A 17,154-nucleotide genomic window follows, 5' to 3' on the forward strand; every position below is an offset into this window, starting at 1 on the left:
CTGGTTTTGGGATCTGCCAGTTCTAGGGTCCCTCTTTAAAATATATATTTTATTGATTTTTTACAGAGAGGAAGGGAGAGGGATAGAGTTAGAAACATCGATGAGAGAGAAACATCGATCAGCTGCCTCCTGCACACCCCCTCCTGGAGATGTGCCTGCAACCAAGGTACATGCCCTTGACCGGAATCAAACCTGGGACCTTTCAGTCCACAGGCCGACGCTTTATCCACTGAGCCAAACCAGTTAGGGCTAGGGTCCCTCTTTAGACAGCCATTTTAGTGGGATGTCCTCAACCTAGGGCACTTTTCTTGGCAAAAGTCCCTGGTATGACTTTCACTTGATTATTAGACCTTGGTATGGTTCAATCAATCATACAGATTTCTCAGGAGATCATTGTTTAATTTTCTCTGAGCTGGATACTGGCATAGTGAGGCCAGAAGCAACACAGGATTTACCATCTGTCACATGCAATGTCAGAGGACAGTAAATGCCAGGACAGAACCAAGAGGTGACAGGCAGCTAAGAGAATGTCTAGCCCAATTATATATTCAAAGGACACTGACTGTCCTGTTTCTGACAAATGGCCCTCCAGACTTTGCCAGGATACCTTGAGTACCAGGAAACTCATGAACACCATTCTGTTATTGGAAAGCTTAAAGTATTTTTTAATCTGTTTTTTGTTAAATTGATTTCAGAGAGAGGAAAGGAGAGAGGGATAGAAACATCAATGATAGAGATTCACTGATCAGCTGCCTCCTGCACGTCCCCCACTTGGGGATCGAGCCCGCAACCCAGGCATGTGCCCTGACTGAGAATCGAACTGTGACTTCCTGGTTCATTGGTTGATGCTCAACCATTGAGCCACATGATTGGGCAGAAAGCTCAAAGTATTTTAAGCATTCTTTACCTTCTGAGCCAAACTACACCCCCTCTTCTCTGCATGGTCTCCCTCGGTGAGGCTTCTAGTTCACATGACTCCCAATCTCAGCTCCATTTGCATGCCTACCACAGCTGTGCCTATAGTCCTGTTCTCTGGACTGGCCTACAATTCTGGAAAGTGATTGAGCAGGTTGGAAATCTTCTGGGTCAAAATGCACGTGAAATGGTAAAACAAAACTATAAACTCCTGCTTGCAAATGGAAAGTAACCATGGTTTGGGATGAAGATACTTGTTTTGGCTCAAGTAAGAGAGATTTGAGGCTTTTAATCCTAAATGCATTGTGGGCCCACAGTAAGGCACGCCAAGTCTATGCTGTGTGAATAACAAATGTGAATGTCAGGGACATGTGCCAATGTCCTCCTGAACTAGGAGCATGTAAGAGCACATCTGGGCCTCGAGGACAGCAACAACCAGAATGCATGCAGGCAGGGGATCATGTCTAGAGGCCATGGGCCACAGTGGGCCACAAGGAGCAGTTGGGAAAATGGGGCTAGCGCCTGGAGAAGGAAAACTTTGGGAGAGGTAAAAGACCTGTCTTCAAACAGGAGAAAGATTTATGGAAAGAAAATATTTCATTTATTCTTTCTGCCTTCAGAGCAAGACCTTGGATAGTTTTAGGAAATAACAAACGCCTGCTCATTCATTTTGTTGACTATGAGGCATTTATTTCTGAGATATTTTAAAAAACCTAATGACCTTAGATTTACCTTGGAAAAATCCTATTTCTATTCCTGCCTATGGGGCTATGGAACCAGATGCTGATTTTGAGGTAGACCACAGATGACTGAACTGTTGAATTCATTTGAGGAAGAATAATTCGGCAACAGGCCTCTTGAAAAACCTGCTAAAGAGAGGCAAACATTATGCCAACATTATGCCAAATAGCCAAACAGCTTCCATTTGCCAGAAACAAACCTTTGACTCCAAACATAAGAGCCTGCTTGGAATTTTGGAAAGCAATAGGAAGAACATAGAATTTGGAGCAGACAGAATTGGTTTGAAGTCTTCCTATGCCATTTACTAGTTCTGTGACCTTAAACAAATTCTTAAACTTGCTGAGTTTTGGTTTACCTACCTGTGAATTGAGAAAATTAAGTTCTGTCTTATTGAGTTATTATAAGGATGAAATAATAATTATGAAGTCCCTGGAATATAATTAGTTTCTTTTTAAAAATACATTTTTATTGATTTCAGAGAGGAAGGAGAGGGAGAGATAGATAGAAACATCAGAATCATTGATTGGCTGCGTCCTGCACAACCCCCACTGGGGATCGAGCAGCAACCTAGGCATGTGCCCTTGACTGGAATCAAACCCGGGTCCCTTCAATCTGCATAGGTTCTTATAAATGTTAAAGCTCTTTCTATCCAATGAAGCAAATTGCAACAGTACCACTGCGATTACAAACAGACATTTTATAAGTTAAGCACTTTTTTTCTTTTAGGGCTCCCTTCTGAACTCTCTCCAGCTATTGAGGAAGAAGAGTCCAAGAGTGGCTTGGATGTCATGCCCAATATTTCTGACGTGCTGCTGCGCAAACTGCGGGTCCACAAGTCTCTCCCTGGAAGGTAAAATCAGGGAGTGGGTTGCAGAAGACCTGTATCATGCAGCCCGTGTTAGATTCTAGATGAGACACAAAAGTGCACCAGCCTTGATCTTGGACCCCAGATGGGTCAGAGTCTAATGGTTCAAATATAAAACAAAAAGAATAGTAAAGGGCCAGGTGGGGTTCTTAGGCACAAGGGTCACCAAGAGGCTCATGGCAGCAGAGGTGGTGGGCTTTGGGCCAGGAGACATGTTTTAATCCCAGCTCTACCATCCTATATAAAACAACCCTAATATAAAAATCGACCAAACGATGGAATGACCAGTCACTATGATGCACACTGACCACCAGGGGGCAGACCCTCAATGCAGGATCTGCCCCCTGGTAGTCAGTGTGCTCCCATGGGGGGAGCACCGCTCAGCCAGAAGCTGGGCTCAAGGCTGGTGAGTGCAGTGGCAGTGGCAGGAGCCTCTCCTGCCTCTGCTGCAGGCGGGTGGTAAGGAGTGAGGCGTCCTGGACTGTGAGAGGGCGCAGGCCAGGCTGAAAGACCCCCCCGCCCCCAAGTGCACAAAATAGCCGAGAGATTCTAGGTCTGATATCTGCATAGATAAAGATGTAGAACATTTGGAACCACACGAAGAAGGGTGCTTGAAAAACCTACCAGGCTCTTCCACACATGGGGAGAAAGTGGCTTCACTTCCCAAGCCTCAGCCTCCTCACCTATACAACAGGGATCTGTCGTTGGTAGCTAAATGAGATGGTGTGTGAGTCAGGACTTAGCATTTTATCAGCACATAGCAGGCCCTGGGTTGAAAAGTGAATAGTTTAGAGTATAAAGGAGAGAAAATAGGGTACCACTAAGCAACAGGGATTAGGAGAGTGCCTGCAAATGAGGCTTCCCACCAAGCCCAGCAACCTGGGGACTAAACTATTGGGAACAATGGCCATTGGGAGGAGCTACCAGACATAACAGAGGTTCCCAATTTAGGGGTAAATATGAAAGAAAAAAGAATTTTGCCCATCAGGTGTTATGTGTTCAAATTCCACACTGTAATTACCTAAAACAGAATCACCAGGGCAATACTCAGAGGGACCTAGCAACCAACATCAAGAAAAGAGCTAGAAACGAGTTGGAAGCAGGCTGAATTCACAGCTGGAGGAGGTGTGTGAGTTAGGCCAGTTCACCTGGTGGAAAGGCACAGAAGGGGTGTCCAGAGACAGGAAGCCGAAGGAGAAGCACCCAAGTGCACTGCAGGTTACAGAGCACAAGTTTACATGCTATGTGTCTTTTGGTGTTTGTGACAACCCAGGGAGGCAGAAAAGGAAGATTTTATTTTGTTCATCATCAGTGAGAGAACAGAGAAGCAAAGCAACATACTGGCAGATGACGGAGTCAGGAATTGAATTCAGGGTGGACTGGTCTGCCTTTCCAGCAATACCAGGGGCCTGTCAAAAGTACCAAAACAATCACCAGTGCTTGTCAGTCTGCAAGGAGTAAAAGTGCTCCTGGCTTCTTTTTCCTCTGTGAAGTTGGAGATAGTATGATTAGGGCACTCCTCCAGCGAATTAAATTTCCCCAGCTTCCCCAGGAAAGGAGAGACTCAGCAATTCTACCATTCTTGAGAATGTTAACAACTACTAGCCACCAAACTGAGTTTTCATGGTCCATGAAGAAGATCAGCTTATGAAGCATACGGTTCAGGCTGTCAGACTGAGGTCAGTGTCTCTCATGCATTGTGTCAATAGCCATGTTGCCCATCCCCATCTTCCCTGCTCCAACCACTAAATCATCTTCCCTGCTTCTGGCTTCAGTAGAGGCTGTTTCCAAATTGGCCCCTTGGTTGGGCCTAGAACTCTGTAGCTCTGGTTCAGGGTTTGGGAGATATGGACAAACTGTCATGTAAGCTGTCATCTAGAAGAAGGAAGCCAGAGCTTCAAGATTCCTTTCCCCAGCAGAAATATGGAAAATTACACTTGAGTTTAATATGCAAAAGGAGTTTGTTTCATGTTCTATATGAACTACATAATTTTGGATTGATCCTTACCAAGAAGGAGCTCATAGGGTCAGCAAACTGAATGGATTCAGTAGGAAAACCAGGTCTAGAACCCAAACTAGAAACATGGTCAGTGGTTGGGTATTAAGAGTGCAAAGTGGAGATGTCACAGGGCAAGGTATCCCAGGGTCAAACACCAGCAGGAGCAATAAACAGGCATTTAATCAACCAATATTCATTGAGTGCCCATTATGTTCCATTAAAATGGAGAACAAGAAGACACAGTCCCTGTTTTCATGGCACTTACAATCTGGGTGGGGAGACAAAAAATATTCAAATAACAAAATGAGTGATTTCAGATAGCAAAGCTGTTAGGAAGACCACAAAATAGGCACATATAGAGAGTGACATGAAAAATGGAGCATTGGGTAGAGGGTCAAAGAAGGCCTCTATGATAAAGGAATAATTAAGTTGAGACATACAAATGACAAAAAAAGTTACCCATGCAAATATTTCAGGGAAAAAATTTCCAGACAAAAAGCATAGTAATTTCAACAAATCATTCTTGGATGACTGGATAGCCACATACAAAAGAGTAAAATTGGACCCTACCTCACATAATATACAAAAATTAATTCAAAATGGATCACAGGCCTAAATATAAGAGCCAATGCTTTAAAGTATTAAAAGAAAATATATAAGAGCAAATCTTTGTGACCTTGGGTTAGTTAGTCTATGTTTTTTTTAGCTATGACTCCAAAAGCACAAGCAACAAGAGGAAAAATATAGGTGAATAGTATTTCACCAAACTTTTGTGATGCAAACAATACTATCAACAAAGTGAGAGGACAACCCAGAAAATGGAAGAAAATATTTGCAAATTATGTATCAGATAAGGACTTGTTTCTAGAATATATAAAGAACTTATATATATACATATATATAAGGCTAATATGTGAAGTGTACCCTCGGGAGTTTGACAGGGTGTTCAAATGCTCACTAAGACATGCACGGACCACCAGGGGATGGCACAGAATGAAGGAAAGCCCTGGCCAGCAGCCAGAAGGCCCCGATCAGCCCTGATTGCTGGCCAGGCCTAGGGACCCTACCCATGCACGAATTTCATGCACCAGGCCTCTAGTCATTCAATAAAAAGACATCTAATTTTTTTTTTAAAGGAACAAAGGATTTAAGTAGGCATTTCTTCAAAGAATATATATGAGGAGTTAATAAGCATATGAAAAGATGCTCAACATTTTTAGTCATTAGGAAAATGCAAATCAAAATGACAATGAAATACCATTTTACATCCACTAGAATGGTTATACTAAAAAAGATGAACAATGTCAATGTGGAGGACTTGGAATCCTCAGTAAAACGGTATAGCCACTTTGGAATAACAGTTTGGCAGTTCTTCAAAAACTTAAACATAGTTACCATATGGCCCAGCAATTCCATTCCTAGGTATATCACAAAGAGAAATGAAAATATATGTCCACACAAAAATTTGTACATAAATGTTTACTAGCAGCATTTTCATAATAGCCAAAAAGTAGAAACAACTCAAATATCCATCAACTGATGAATAGGTAAACAAAATTTAATATATTCATACATTGGAATATTATTCAGACACAAAAATAAAATACTGATATATGCTACAACATGGATGAACCTTGAAAACATTATGCCAAGTGAAAGAAGCCAGTCACAGAAGACCACATGTTGGTTCCATTTATAAGAAATATTCAGAATATGGAGATCCATAGAGAAAAAAAGCAGATTAGTGGTTGCTTGGGGCTGGGGGTGGGGGTTTGGAAAGATGGAGAGAGACTGTTAATTATTGGGTACAGGGTTTCTTTTTTGGATGATGAAAATGTTCTAAAATTGACTGTAATGATGGTTGTAAAATTCTGTGATATACTAAATACAACTGAATTGTATATTTTATAGTAAATGAGTTATATTTCAATAAAGTTGTTACAAAAGAGAGTGAAAAAAAAAGGAAAGAACAGTAACTGTAAAGGCCCTGGGGCCACTGAGTAAGTGTGTTTGAGGAGCAGATTGGTCAATGTGGCTGGAGAGTGGGAAGAGGAGAGTGTGGTAGGGGCTGGTTCAGAGAAGGCCTTGATTTTATTCTAAGGTCTATTAAGGGAGTTTGAATTCTGAGGCAGGCAATGCCATCCAGAATGGTCTCCTTGTATGTCCCCTGCAAGCCTCTGTCTTTTTGGAGGCCCGTTTCTTGCCCCCTACTTGCCTATGCCAGTTCACAAGGCATAGCTCTCTGCATCAGGAGCTGGCTATGTCTGTCATGTGACTACTTTAACTAAATCACACCTCCTGGAGTCCTCAGGGCTTTGTACATTTTTTTTAAAAGTGTGTTCTAGCAGAAAATGAGTCATCAAAATAGAAAAATAAGTTTGATCAATGTGTGATAAAAATATGCAAATTTCACACAAAGCCAAAGCTAGGAGTCAAAAGCAAGCTTAATGAGTTTTGATAAATCATTTAAGCAATATGTACATGCTCTAGAACAGTGATGGCGAACCTTTTGAGCTCAGCGTGTCAGCATTTTGAAAAACCCTAACTTAACTCTGGTGCCATGTCACATATAGAAATTTTCTGATATTTGCAACCATAGTAAAACAAAGACTTATATTTTTGATATTTATTTTATATATTTAAATGCCATTTAACAAAGAAAAATCAACCAAAAAAATGAGTTTGCGTGTCACCTCTGACATGCATGTCATAGGTTCGCCATCACTGCTCTAGATTATGTTGGCTGGCCCACAGCAAAAAGGGCCTGATGGGTGGGGTTGTGACAAGAATTGTAAGCATTAACCATCTTTGCAGTTGTTTATCCCATGCTCTGCACTCTGCTGACTTGCTGGCCATGGGGTCTTATTGCCTCATCCTGACAGGAAGGCTCTCACAGTTCCTTGTCGGGGTGAGAACCAGCTCTTGCAGAGATAGCTGACCCTTACCTTTGCTCTTGGGGTCCCCCCACACCTGTCAAAGGGAGGAAGCTGTGTTTCCTGAGAGTCTTATCAATAGCACACTCTGTTGCCATGTCCTATGACGCTGATAGGCCCTCTCCCAGTCCTCCCACCCCAGCACAGGAAAGGGCCTGTGCATTATTTACATTGTCTGGGTTTCAGAACAGGGCTGGCTTTAGTTACCAGTAAGAGTGGTGACAGCAGCAACACAGTGAGCGTGCAGATAAGAGGACTGCTTGCTGTGGGAACCACACACGATGACGAGGAACCTCTCAGAATGACACGGCTTGCTGGATCTCTGAGTCCAGCTGTGAAGAAGAGCTCTGGCCACTCTTTCCTACCTTTTATTCTGTCTCATTTGCACCCTTGTCATAATCCTCAGAGACAGAAGGAAGGTCAAGCTTTGTGGAATGGGTAGTCCGAAAAACTATTGTGTACAGTCTATAAAGTATGTAGCACATGCACTTAGTAAATCTTCAAAACCAGCCTGTGAATAAGTTGTGATAACTAACATCTGAGTGCCTCCTGAGTGTGGATGTCATGTATATACATATGTGTACACATGCACATACATGTATATATAAATACACCTGTGTATACCATATATGTGAACACACACACATACACACTTGTACACACATAGATATACATACATATATTCTTTATAAGGCTCCTGTAAGATAAATATAGTATTCCCATTTGACAGATGAGCAAACAGAGAGAGATTAAAAGAACCTGTCCAAAGTCATGACTAGTAGAGGCACTGATGGAGGACTGCCCCCAGGATCTAGTATTTTCCACGACACTTCCTCTGGAGGAGTCAATGTCTGATAGAATATCTCTCAGATTACAGAGCTCACACAAAGTGTACTCTGAATCTTTCTTGTCTTATTAACTCCACTTACTCCGTTTCTGGAAACCCATGGTCTGTTGGTTGTTCAAACATAAATTGGATAAAGTTCATTTACATGTCTTTTCTTTTCCACAGTGCCCCTCCGCTCACTGAAAAGGAAGTTGAGGTAAGTAACTCCAGTGCTTTGTGAAATTATGAAGCCTGGGCTTGACTGGGTTTTATTTATACTCTTGTTGAGGAGCTAACCCAGGAATGGAGAATCTAACATTGAGCATTATTGATAAACTTGACTGAGAACCCCACCCACTGACACTGGTGAAGAGGTTTACAAGGGCCAGCTCCTGGCCTCAGGTGGATGCTGACACAATCAGTGCTCAGCAAGGTGAAAGCAGCACAGGCTTTGGAATCAGTCTGTGGTTGAAGCCTGGCTCTGCTACTCTGTCTCACTTTGAACAAGTTAATGACCTCTCTGGTCTTAGTCTCTTTATCCATATGGAGATATAACAGTTCCCATAGAGAGGGTTTTGTGGGAGTAAATGAGGTGCATAAAACTCATGGCATTGCTGGCATATAGTAGATGCTCAATGAGGAGTAGCTTCAATATTGCCATCATCGTCATCATGGGGTAAGTTCAGGGCCTTCAGTCCTCTGTCTGGAGATTTCTGCTCACTGTGGACCTTGTTACATGAACTTCAGAAGCTCAGGCGGAGTTTTCTCACCCCAATGGTATAAATCTGCTACCACTTGCCTCAGGCCGGGCAATGAAAGCTGTAAAACGAAAGCCATTGCTTCCTTCCTGTGCAGTCCATCTGTCTACTTCTCCTCCCCAGTAGTTTCCTGTTACTCCAGGAATTCCATGTCTGATCAGTACACCTTTCAAAGTTCATTCATGCAGGCTGCGTTTTTGGCACGGAATATTTGTTCCAGAAAGTTTCTCCTGACAGAATCATACCTGGCCTTACTCCATCTCCTGGCAGCTCATAGCTGCTTTCAGGGGAGGATTTGGAAGATGCTGGTTGAAGTTTGCTTTAAGTCAACAAGGCTTACATCTCAAATTATCTTTACAGTGGTTTCATGCGAAACCTCCAAAACCCACATGTAATAAATCCTAGTGTGAATCCAAACTGCTTACACAATCAGCTGTGCTGGCCCACGTTTATCTAAACCCAAATACAGGATGTTATTTTCTTGAAGTTCAGGGAAAAGTAAAGCGTTATTCTCTTACTATTCCTCAGTAAAATGCATTTGGTCTCTGGTCCTGGGAAGGACCTAGCATGGACCTCGGGGTACTAGCTCACCATTCTTTGTGCAGTTGGCCGTAAGGGAGAGTTCCACGTGTGCACTGTTACTTTGGTGACTGGTCCAGGAGCTGATGTCAAATGCTCATGTGAGAAACACACCTGCAGCCGCCCGCGTTCCCTGCAATAACTCCTCCTAGCACCTCTCCCACACTCTTGTTCCCAACAGAACGTGTTTGTACAACTGTCCTTGGCCTTTAGAAATGACAGCTACACCCTGGAATCTAGAATTAACCAGGCGGAAAGGGAACGCAACCTGACAGAAGAGGACACTGAGAAGGAACTGGAAAACTTCAAAGCTTCCATTATGGTAATTGTGGAGCCTGACTGGGAATCCTTGGAGTTAGGACTATCTTCAAGGGCCATGCTGGGCACCCTGCTTTTCTTAGTCACCAAGTAGTTTCCTGAAATGAGAAATCAGGCCAAGTTCCTGAGCCAGACAGTCTTCCTCAGAATGCTGAGAGGAGCTGAGGCAGAGATCCTGAAGGACTGGTGACCTCAGGGCTCTGGGTAAGGCCACTGAACGCTTGCTATCTTCTCAGGAGGGGGCTGGGTGACCTGAGATGACAAAGGAAGCTGCTTGGGAACCAGTGACCCAGATGTGATTCCCTTCTCTTAGGCCAGCCAGGTATAGAGTGTCCACATGGGGCATCTCCAGACCCCAGAGGAAGCTGTAGTCCTTGCCCTGTAGAGGCCCCTCCTCTCAGGCAGGACGGGGACCAGGGCTCATCCTGTGAGGACCCCGGGTGATTTCCTTCTCACTCCTCAGTCTTCAGCTTCACTCTGGCACCACTGTGAGCACCGGGAGACCTACCAGAAGCTGCTGGAGGACATCGCTGTCCTGCACCGCCTGGCTGCCCGCCTCTCCAGCCGGGCTGAGATGGTGGGGGCCGTCCGCCAGGTGAGCCTCGCCAGCTCCCAGCCCTGTTGACTGGCTCTGCCCGCAGTAACTGAAGCAATAATATAAGCAGTGACAACTACAGATACCACTGATTGATGGCTTCCTTTGTGCCAGGCAGCCTATGTACATTATTGTGGTCTTTTTCAGAGTTTTTTTGGTGGACCACTAAACCCTCAAGTGCTCCTTGTAAAAGCTTTCTGTGGGCACATACAAACTCCCTTCTTTTCTTGGAGACTTCTAATGCATAGTGCAATAATCAAGCCTTTAAGAAGTCTTATAGTGAAGAAGCCTGTTTAAGTTTACCTCTGTATTTCCCGAATTTGAAGAATCACCACCACTCCTTTTATTTGTCTCATAAAATATACCTACTCAGTTCCCATGGAACTAGTATTTGGCAAAAATGCTTTAGGAAAAATGGCTCTTTCATTTAATTCCCACCCCCCACCCCCCGCCCCAGCAACCCTGTAAAGTAAATATCCTTATCCCCTGATGAAGACATAAAGTCTCAGAAAAGTAACAGCAGGAGTAGTGGCAGAGCTGGAGCCCCAGTTGGGCTCCCTCTCAGCCACATGGCAGTCCTGAAGCACACAGAGCACTGCCCTGGTCCCGGATGGTTTGTAGGATCAGGCTGCCTGAGGTCTGATCTTGCCTCCACCTGGGTTCACTGTGTGGCCTTGGGCCAGTTACTGAGCTCTCTGTGCTCAGCTTCTCCAACATAACATGTGGTTGTTGGTAGTATTTGCGTTGCTGCCATATAGGGTTGCTGACATACTCGTAAAACCCCTGGATGTTGTTATCACTGCTGCTATGACCGTGGACCCATGTCCTGCTGCACTGACTGCGTCAGCAGGGTGTTCCTGGGACAGTGCTTGTAGAACAAAGGAAGGACAAGACACTGGCTGTCCCACCCCTCTGTCTTCCAGGGGAAAAAGCTCCTGACTCAGCAGCAGTACCCAGGAAGTCAATCCAGCTGGGAGCAGCCACAAAGGAAGAGCTCAAAGGAAGTGGCTGGTCTCAGCTCACGGATATAGGGAACTTTTCCAGGGCATGGTCGCTGAGCATGTCCCTCTGTGGTTTAGGCAGGCCCTGGGCTAGGCACTCCGGGGGATCCAAGGGGTATAAGCAGACAAAAATCTTTCTGATCTGTACAGCTCTCCCAAACATGTTTCTAGGCCCACGTGTGTTGCTTACTTCAGTCTTTACCCATCTCCAAATGACTTCTTACCCCTAGCTTCCGAGTCAGTCCTCACCTCTCTCTCTAGTTCCCCCAGACTGTAGGAACACCTTACTGCCACCAGTCCCACTCCGTCAGTCTAATTTCCACGGGTGGCCTGATTATGTCATTCCCTTACTTTAAGACAAGGCCCTTCATAACCCAGCCCCAACTGCCTTTACTGTGAACAAACCCAACTGCTTGCTGATTCCTACATAAGTGGGATGTCCTGTACATCCCTAGTTTTCCAGACAGTCCTAGTATTTGCCTATTGTCCCAGCATAATTCTTTTTAAAAATTTTTATTAAATTTATTGGGGTGACATTAGTTAATAAGATTATATGTTTCAAGGGCACAATTCTATATCACATCATCTGAATATTGCATTGTGTGCTCACCACCCAAAGTCAAATCTTCTTCTGTCACCATGTATTTGACCCCCTTTACCCTCATCTACCTCCCTCTACTCCGTTCCCTCTGGTAACCACCATACTATTATCTGTATTTATGAGTGTTCATTTGGTTTTGTTAATTTTTTGCTTTCCGTTTTATATCCCACATATGAGTGAAATCATATGGTTCTTGTTTGTTTGGTTTTTGTCTGACTTATTTCAGTTAGCATGATATTCTTAAGATCCATACATCTTGTAGTGAATGACAGTATTTCGTCTTTTCTTATGGCTGAGCAGTATTCCATTGTATGTATATACCACATCTTCTTTATCCATTCACCTACTGAGGGAGACTTAAGTTGTTTCCATGTTTTAACCACCATGAATAATGCTGCAGTGAACATAGAGGTATATATAAACATTTACAAATAAATGTTTTCAAAATTTTCACGTAGATGCCCAGAAGCGGTATTGCCAGGTCATATGGTAGTTCTATTCTTAATTTATTTTGGAACCCCAAAATAAATTAAGAAAGGAATCTCCATATTGTTTTCCATAGTGGCTGTACCAGTTCACATTCCCACCAAAAGTGAATAAGGGTTCCTTTTTCTCCACAACCTCTCTAACACTTGTTATTTCTTGTCTTGTTGATAATAACTATTCTAACAGGGGTAAGATGGTATTTCATTGTGGTTTTGATTTGCATTTACTTTATAGCAAGTGAAGTTGAACATCTTTCCATACATCTGATGGCCATTTGTATGCCTTCTTGGGAGAAGTATCTGTTCAGGTCTTCTACCCATTTTTTTTTATTAGATTGTATTTTTGTTGTTGTTGAGTTGTATGTATACTCTATATATTTTGGATATTAGCCCCTTATTGGAGGTATCACTTCTGTTCGGCTGGTTGCCTTTTAGTTTTGCTAATGGTTTCTTTTGCTATGCAGAAGCTTTTTAGTTTGATAGAGTCTCATTCATTTATTTTTGCTTTTACTTCCCTTGCTTTGGGATCAAATTCATAATATCCTCTCTAATACCAACACCCATAAGTTTAGTACCTATGTTTTCTTCTATGTAATTTGTTTCAGGTCTTATATTTAGGTCTTTGATCTCAGCATAATTCTTAATAGCACTCCCTTTCGCTCTCCAAAGCACTCCTGTTTGGAAGGTAAATCCTTTACTCAGATACAAGGCCTATGGTTTCCTGTCTCTGTACCCTTGCTCTTAGAGTTCCCTGTCCTGAATGCTCGTTGTCCCTGATGTCCATGTCTAAATGCCCAGCTGCTGCCTACACCCTATAGCTACTTCACTCCATCTCCATGAAGCTCCTTGACCCATTCTCTGTGAGCAGAGATGATTCTCTTCCACCTGCCATCACCTGAAGCTTTATGGCTGTGCTTGTTCTTGTTCTCTGAGTGCGGGTGCCTGCAACCCTGTCTCAGCTTACATGGTGGGCAGCCAACTCTTGGAGGGCAGGGTCATGTCTAATTGGTCCCTGTATCCTTTTGATTCACCCAGCCCAGAGCCTCATTCAGTGCAAACAAGTGCTGATGAGCCTTTACCCCAAATGCCCGTATGTCCATGCTCTCCTTCCCTGCAGGAAAAGCGCATGTCAAAGGCAACAGAGGTGATGATGCAGTATGTGGAGAACCTGAAGAGGACGTATGAGAAGGACCATGCAGAGCTCATGGAATTTAAAAAACTGGCGAATCAGAATTCAAGCCGCAGCTGCGGCCCCTCTGGTAAGGAACCAGAGTCCTGCCCTCCTCTTGGGCCTGCAATGTGGGTCCCTGAAGTCTCCAGGCTGGGATTGCATCTAACAGGGCTGCCCCAGAACCCATTTCAGATTGAGCAAGGTTCACTGCCCCTGCCAAATGCTGCCCACAAGGACTTCGCAGCAGCTGTTCCAAAGGGGCCAAACATGAATGGCCCCAAAGCAACTGTGACACAGTGAACCAGAGCGGCTAACTCTGACCTGAAGCCCGCGGTTTGTGAGAGCTCCCTCCACTTTGTGAAAGGACAGACCCCAGAGCCTTTGTGCTTCGGGGCCCCCTTCAGGCAACACATACCTTAGACTTTACCCTGGAAAGCATTAGGGATCCAACCAAAGATCTGAGTCAGGGAAATGACATGATCATATGCAGCGTTTAGAAGATTCCCTCTGACTATGGTAAGGCCAGTACATTCCTGGGCAAAGCCAGAGACAGGGGATGCCACGAAGCTGCTATTACAACAGCCCAGGTGGAAGATGAAGTCTGGGTAGTTAAGAGGGAGTGAGAGCCTGGCTAAGGGAGATACTGCTGAGATGAATAGCAGACTCGTGAGCAAGACAAATGTTTTAAAAACATACTCTTTTTAAAAAGGTTCTGTAAAATTGCTATAGGAGCACAGAGGAGGGGGGCAGCCTGAGGTAGTCAAGGAAAGTTTTACAGAAGGATGGTGTCTGGGCAGTATTTTAAAGTAAAAATAGGAGTTCTTCAGGCAAAAAGGAGAAATACACCCTGGTGGTATTAACAGCATGTACAGAGGTGTGTGGTTGCAGGGTTGAGGTATGATAATGACAGGCTGAAGGTGAGACTTGGTAGATCAGGGCCACATGCCAGGCCTTTGTCCCTGAGGCAATAAAGGAGTCACTGGTGAGTTGACATCACCCGACATTGTCAGACTATATTTTGAGAAGATCTATCTGACTTGAGGGTGGGTAATGCTTGAGGGAAGGGCAGATGCTGAGGCATGGAGACGGGTTAGGAGGCTCCTGAGCAGTGCAGGAGGACAGTGTCTTGGAACAGAAAGTCTCCTTAGGCTGCCAGGGTTTAGGCTCTGGTTGATGCTGGTGGTGTCAGTGGGAGAAGACAGACATTTTAGGGACAGGAATCCCCGTGGAATGCAAACATCCGTGTTACCAAGAGTGGGAGGAGGTAAGTACAGAAACTATAACAGATGGAGAAACCTTTATAAACAGGAGGTTTCACAAGTTTCCTGGGGAATATCACTGATGCTTCCCAGCTCCAGAATGTCTGCTCTGGATCTTGGCAGCGAGGTTCCTGACCCACATGCGCCTGGGCCTCTAACAAAACACTCCCTGTCAGTGCTGGAAGTTGGGGAAGTCGCCATCAAAGAAATCCTAGTACCTGGCTCTCGTGTTATTGCCCTGCAAGGTGCCGTGTCCCCTGTGGACCACCTTAGCCAAGATTTATGAAATGAGCAGGTACCCATTCATGCTACAGGCGTTTATTAGCACCTTTGGTGTGCCCACGTGATAGAGAGGAAAAGGGCACACAGTCCTGACCAACAGAAGCTCCCAAACCTGTGGGGGAGAGCAGGGCAGAGTAGCCAGTGCTGTGACAGAAGCAAGCAGACTTCCATGGGGAGCACACTGCATAGCGCCCCCTTCAGTCTGGGGGGTGGTGAGAAAGTGCCTACAGTCAGAAGGGAGCAGGTAGCTGAGTCTTGAATGGTGAGTAAGGATTTCAGACATTTGTTCCCCCTCCACTGTTTTTTCAAGCTAGACCTCAGCTTGGCCCTACAGAGGGGCCAGCACCCACCCAACAGGTGTGTCCATCAGATACTCTATGACCATTCCCTAATATACAGTGTTTGTTTGTAAGCCTTTACATGATTTCTGGCAATCTCTGTCCTTGCCTGAGACTCTAAAGACTACAGTGAAATAAAAATACCTCTGATTTCAAGAGAAGTGATACACATTTAAAAGAAAAATATGACGCCTATTTTTTTTCTAAATATGAAACATGCTGATTGTCTGCATTTTGGATTTTTTTCTTAAGATAGATTTTAGAAGTGTAACTATTAGTCATGAGAAAAACATACTTGTCAGGCTCTTAAAGCAAATTATTTTCAAGTAACCCATTGATATTCCATTTAATGAGTTACAATAATGCTCCATTCATTGTGCTGTTGGCACTTTTGCCCTTTCCTTTAAAAAGTATCTTTGACTTTGATGGGTCAAAATTGTATCTCATCTCATAGTTTTAATTTGTATTTTTTGACCTTTTCAAATGTTCCCTGGACATTTGTATTTCCACTTTCATAAATTCTCTAATTATAACTTTTGCTCACTTATAAGAGTAGTATTTTATTAATTTGTATGAACTCTTCATATATAAAGAATATTTTCTGGTTCTGCTATTTTGGCTGACTAGGACACTTCAAACCCTTTAACCATAAATACTTTTTGCTGGAAAAAGATAAAGCAAACATTAGCCTAAAAGAATAGCTGAATCTACAAGAAAAGAATTTGAAGTACTCAGATACAAGAAAAGAAAAGAGAACTGAAACCAAGCTGACCCTGCAGCCTCCTTGCGACCGGAGTCAGCCTCAGTTATCTGGGCGCTGGGCTTTGCGCTTGCACACAATCTGAGATGAGGCCCTCAACACCCATGGCAGAGGTGACTCTGAGCCTCCCATAGACTTTCCAAAGGTCTGCATCTTCAGACAAGAAAAAAACAATCACCAAACAGCAGAGAGAGAAATCAAGCAAGTTCGTCTGTTTTGCCCTGAGCTCTAGTAGGAAAAAATACTTTCTCCTTTCTCATAGGAAAAGTGCCTGCTCCAAAAGTACAGGCCATTACAGAAGTGGTGATGCAATATGCAGAGAATCTGAGAGGAGCATGACCATGAGGCCTCTGGCCCATAGATGCCATGGTTTAGTTTCTAACTATCTGTTCCCTGCTGGAGGCTGCTCTGAAAAACTTACCTGAGTTCTCCTCTCTGTTCCCTCCTGTTGCAGAAGACGGGGTCCCTCGCACAGCGCGGTCCATGTCCCTCTCTCTGGGAAAGGTATGCATGTTCAAGGGATACCAGGGCTCCTGGAGGAAGTACAACAGAAGTTTCTACAGTCACCCAGGAGATCCTTCATTCCTGGACCCACGGGGGCCGAGGGGGGGGGGGGCGGTGGGCAGGGAGCAGAGAACCTCTGAACAGAGTCTCTAATTTGGCTCCCCACACTTTTTAGCTCATCCTCCAGCCTTCTCTTGCTCATAGTTTTCCTGACTATACCATCC

General features: G+C 44.1%; 1 protein-coding gene and 1 long non-coding RNA gene across 10 annotated transcripts in view; one reads left to right on the top strand and one right to left on the bottom strand.

Annotated features, from left to right (window-relative positions):
- Window positions 1-17,154, bottom strand: part of LOC139017210 (uncharacterized) — a 163,030-nt gene that overhangs the window by 82,668 nt on the left and 63,208 nt on the right. The window contains exon 2 of the long non-coding RNA XR_011472836.1: window positions 16,848-16,959. This is a non-coding gene — a long non-coding RNA (uncharacterized lncRNA). The remainder of the gene's footprint in view (window positions 1-16,847; window positions 16,960-17,154) is intronic.
- IRAG1 (inositol 1,4,5-triphosphate receptor associated 1) overlaps window positions 1-17,154 on the top strand; it is a 110,916-nt gene that overhangs the window by 67,530 nt on the left and 26,232 nt on the right. For 8 of the 9 annotated variants that reach the window (XM_070425297.1, XM_070425298.1, XM_070425304.1 and 5 more), the window contains 6 exons: window positions 2,383-2,506; window positions 8,466-8,496; window positions 9,798-9,938; window positions 10,398-10,529; window positions 13,734-13,875; window positions 16,881-16,930. In XM_070425297.1, coding sequence (XP_070281398.1) covers window positions 2,383-2,506; window positions 8,466-8,496; window positions 9,798-9,938; window positions 10,398-10,529; window positions 13,734-13,875; window positions 16,881-16,930 — 620 coding nt within the window. The remainder of the gene's footprint in view (window positions 1-2,382; window positions 2,507-8,465; window positions 8,497-9,797; window positions 9,939-10,397; window positions 10,530-13,733; window positions 13,876-16,880; window positions 16,931-17,154) is intronic. The other variant, XM_070425300.1, reaches the window with a different exon arrangement.

Source organism: Myotis yumanensis, unplaced genomic scaffold (genome assembly GCF_028538775.1).
Source record: "Myotis yumanensis isolate MYYU_CA2020_CCGP unplaced genomic scaffold, mMyoYum1.0.hap1 SCAF_10, whole genome shotgun sequence".
Taxonomy (NCBI): Eukaryota; Metazoa; Chordata; class Mammalia; order Chiroptera; family Vespertilionidae; genus Myotis; species Myotis yumanensis.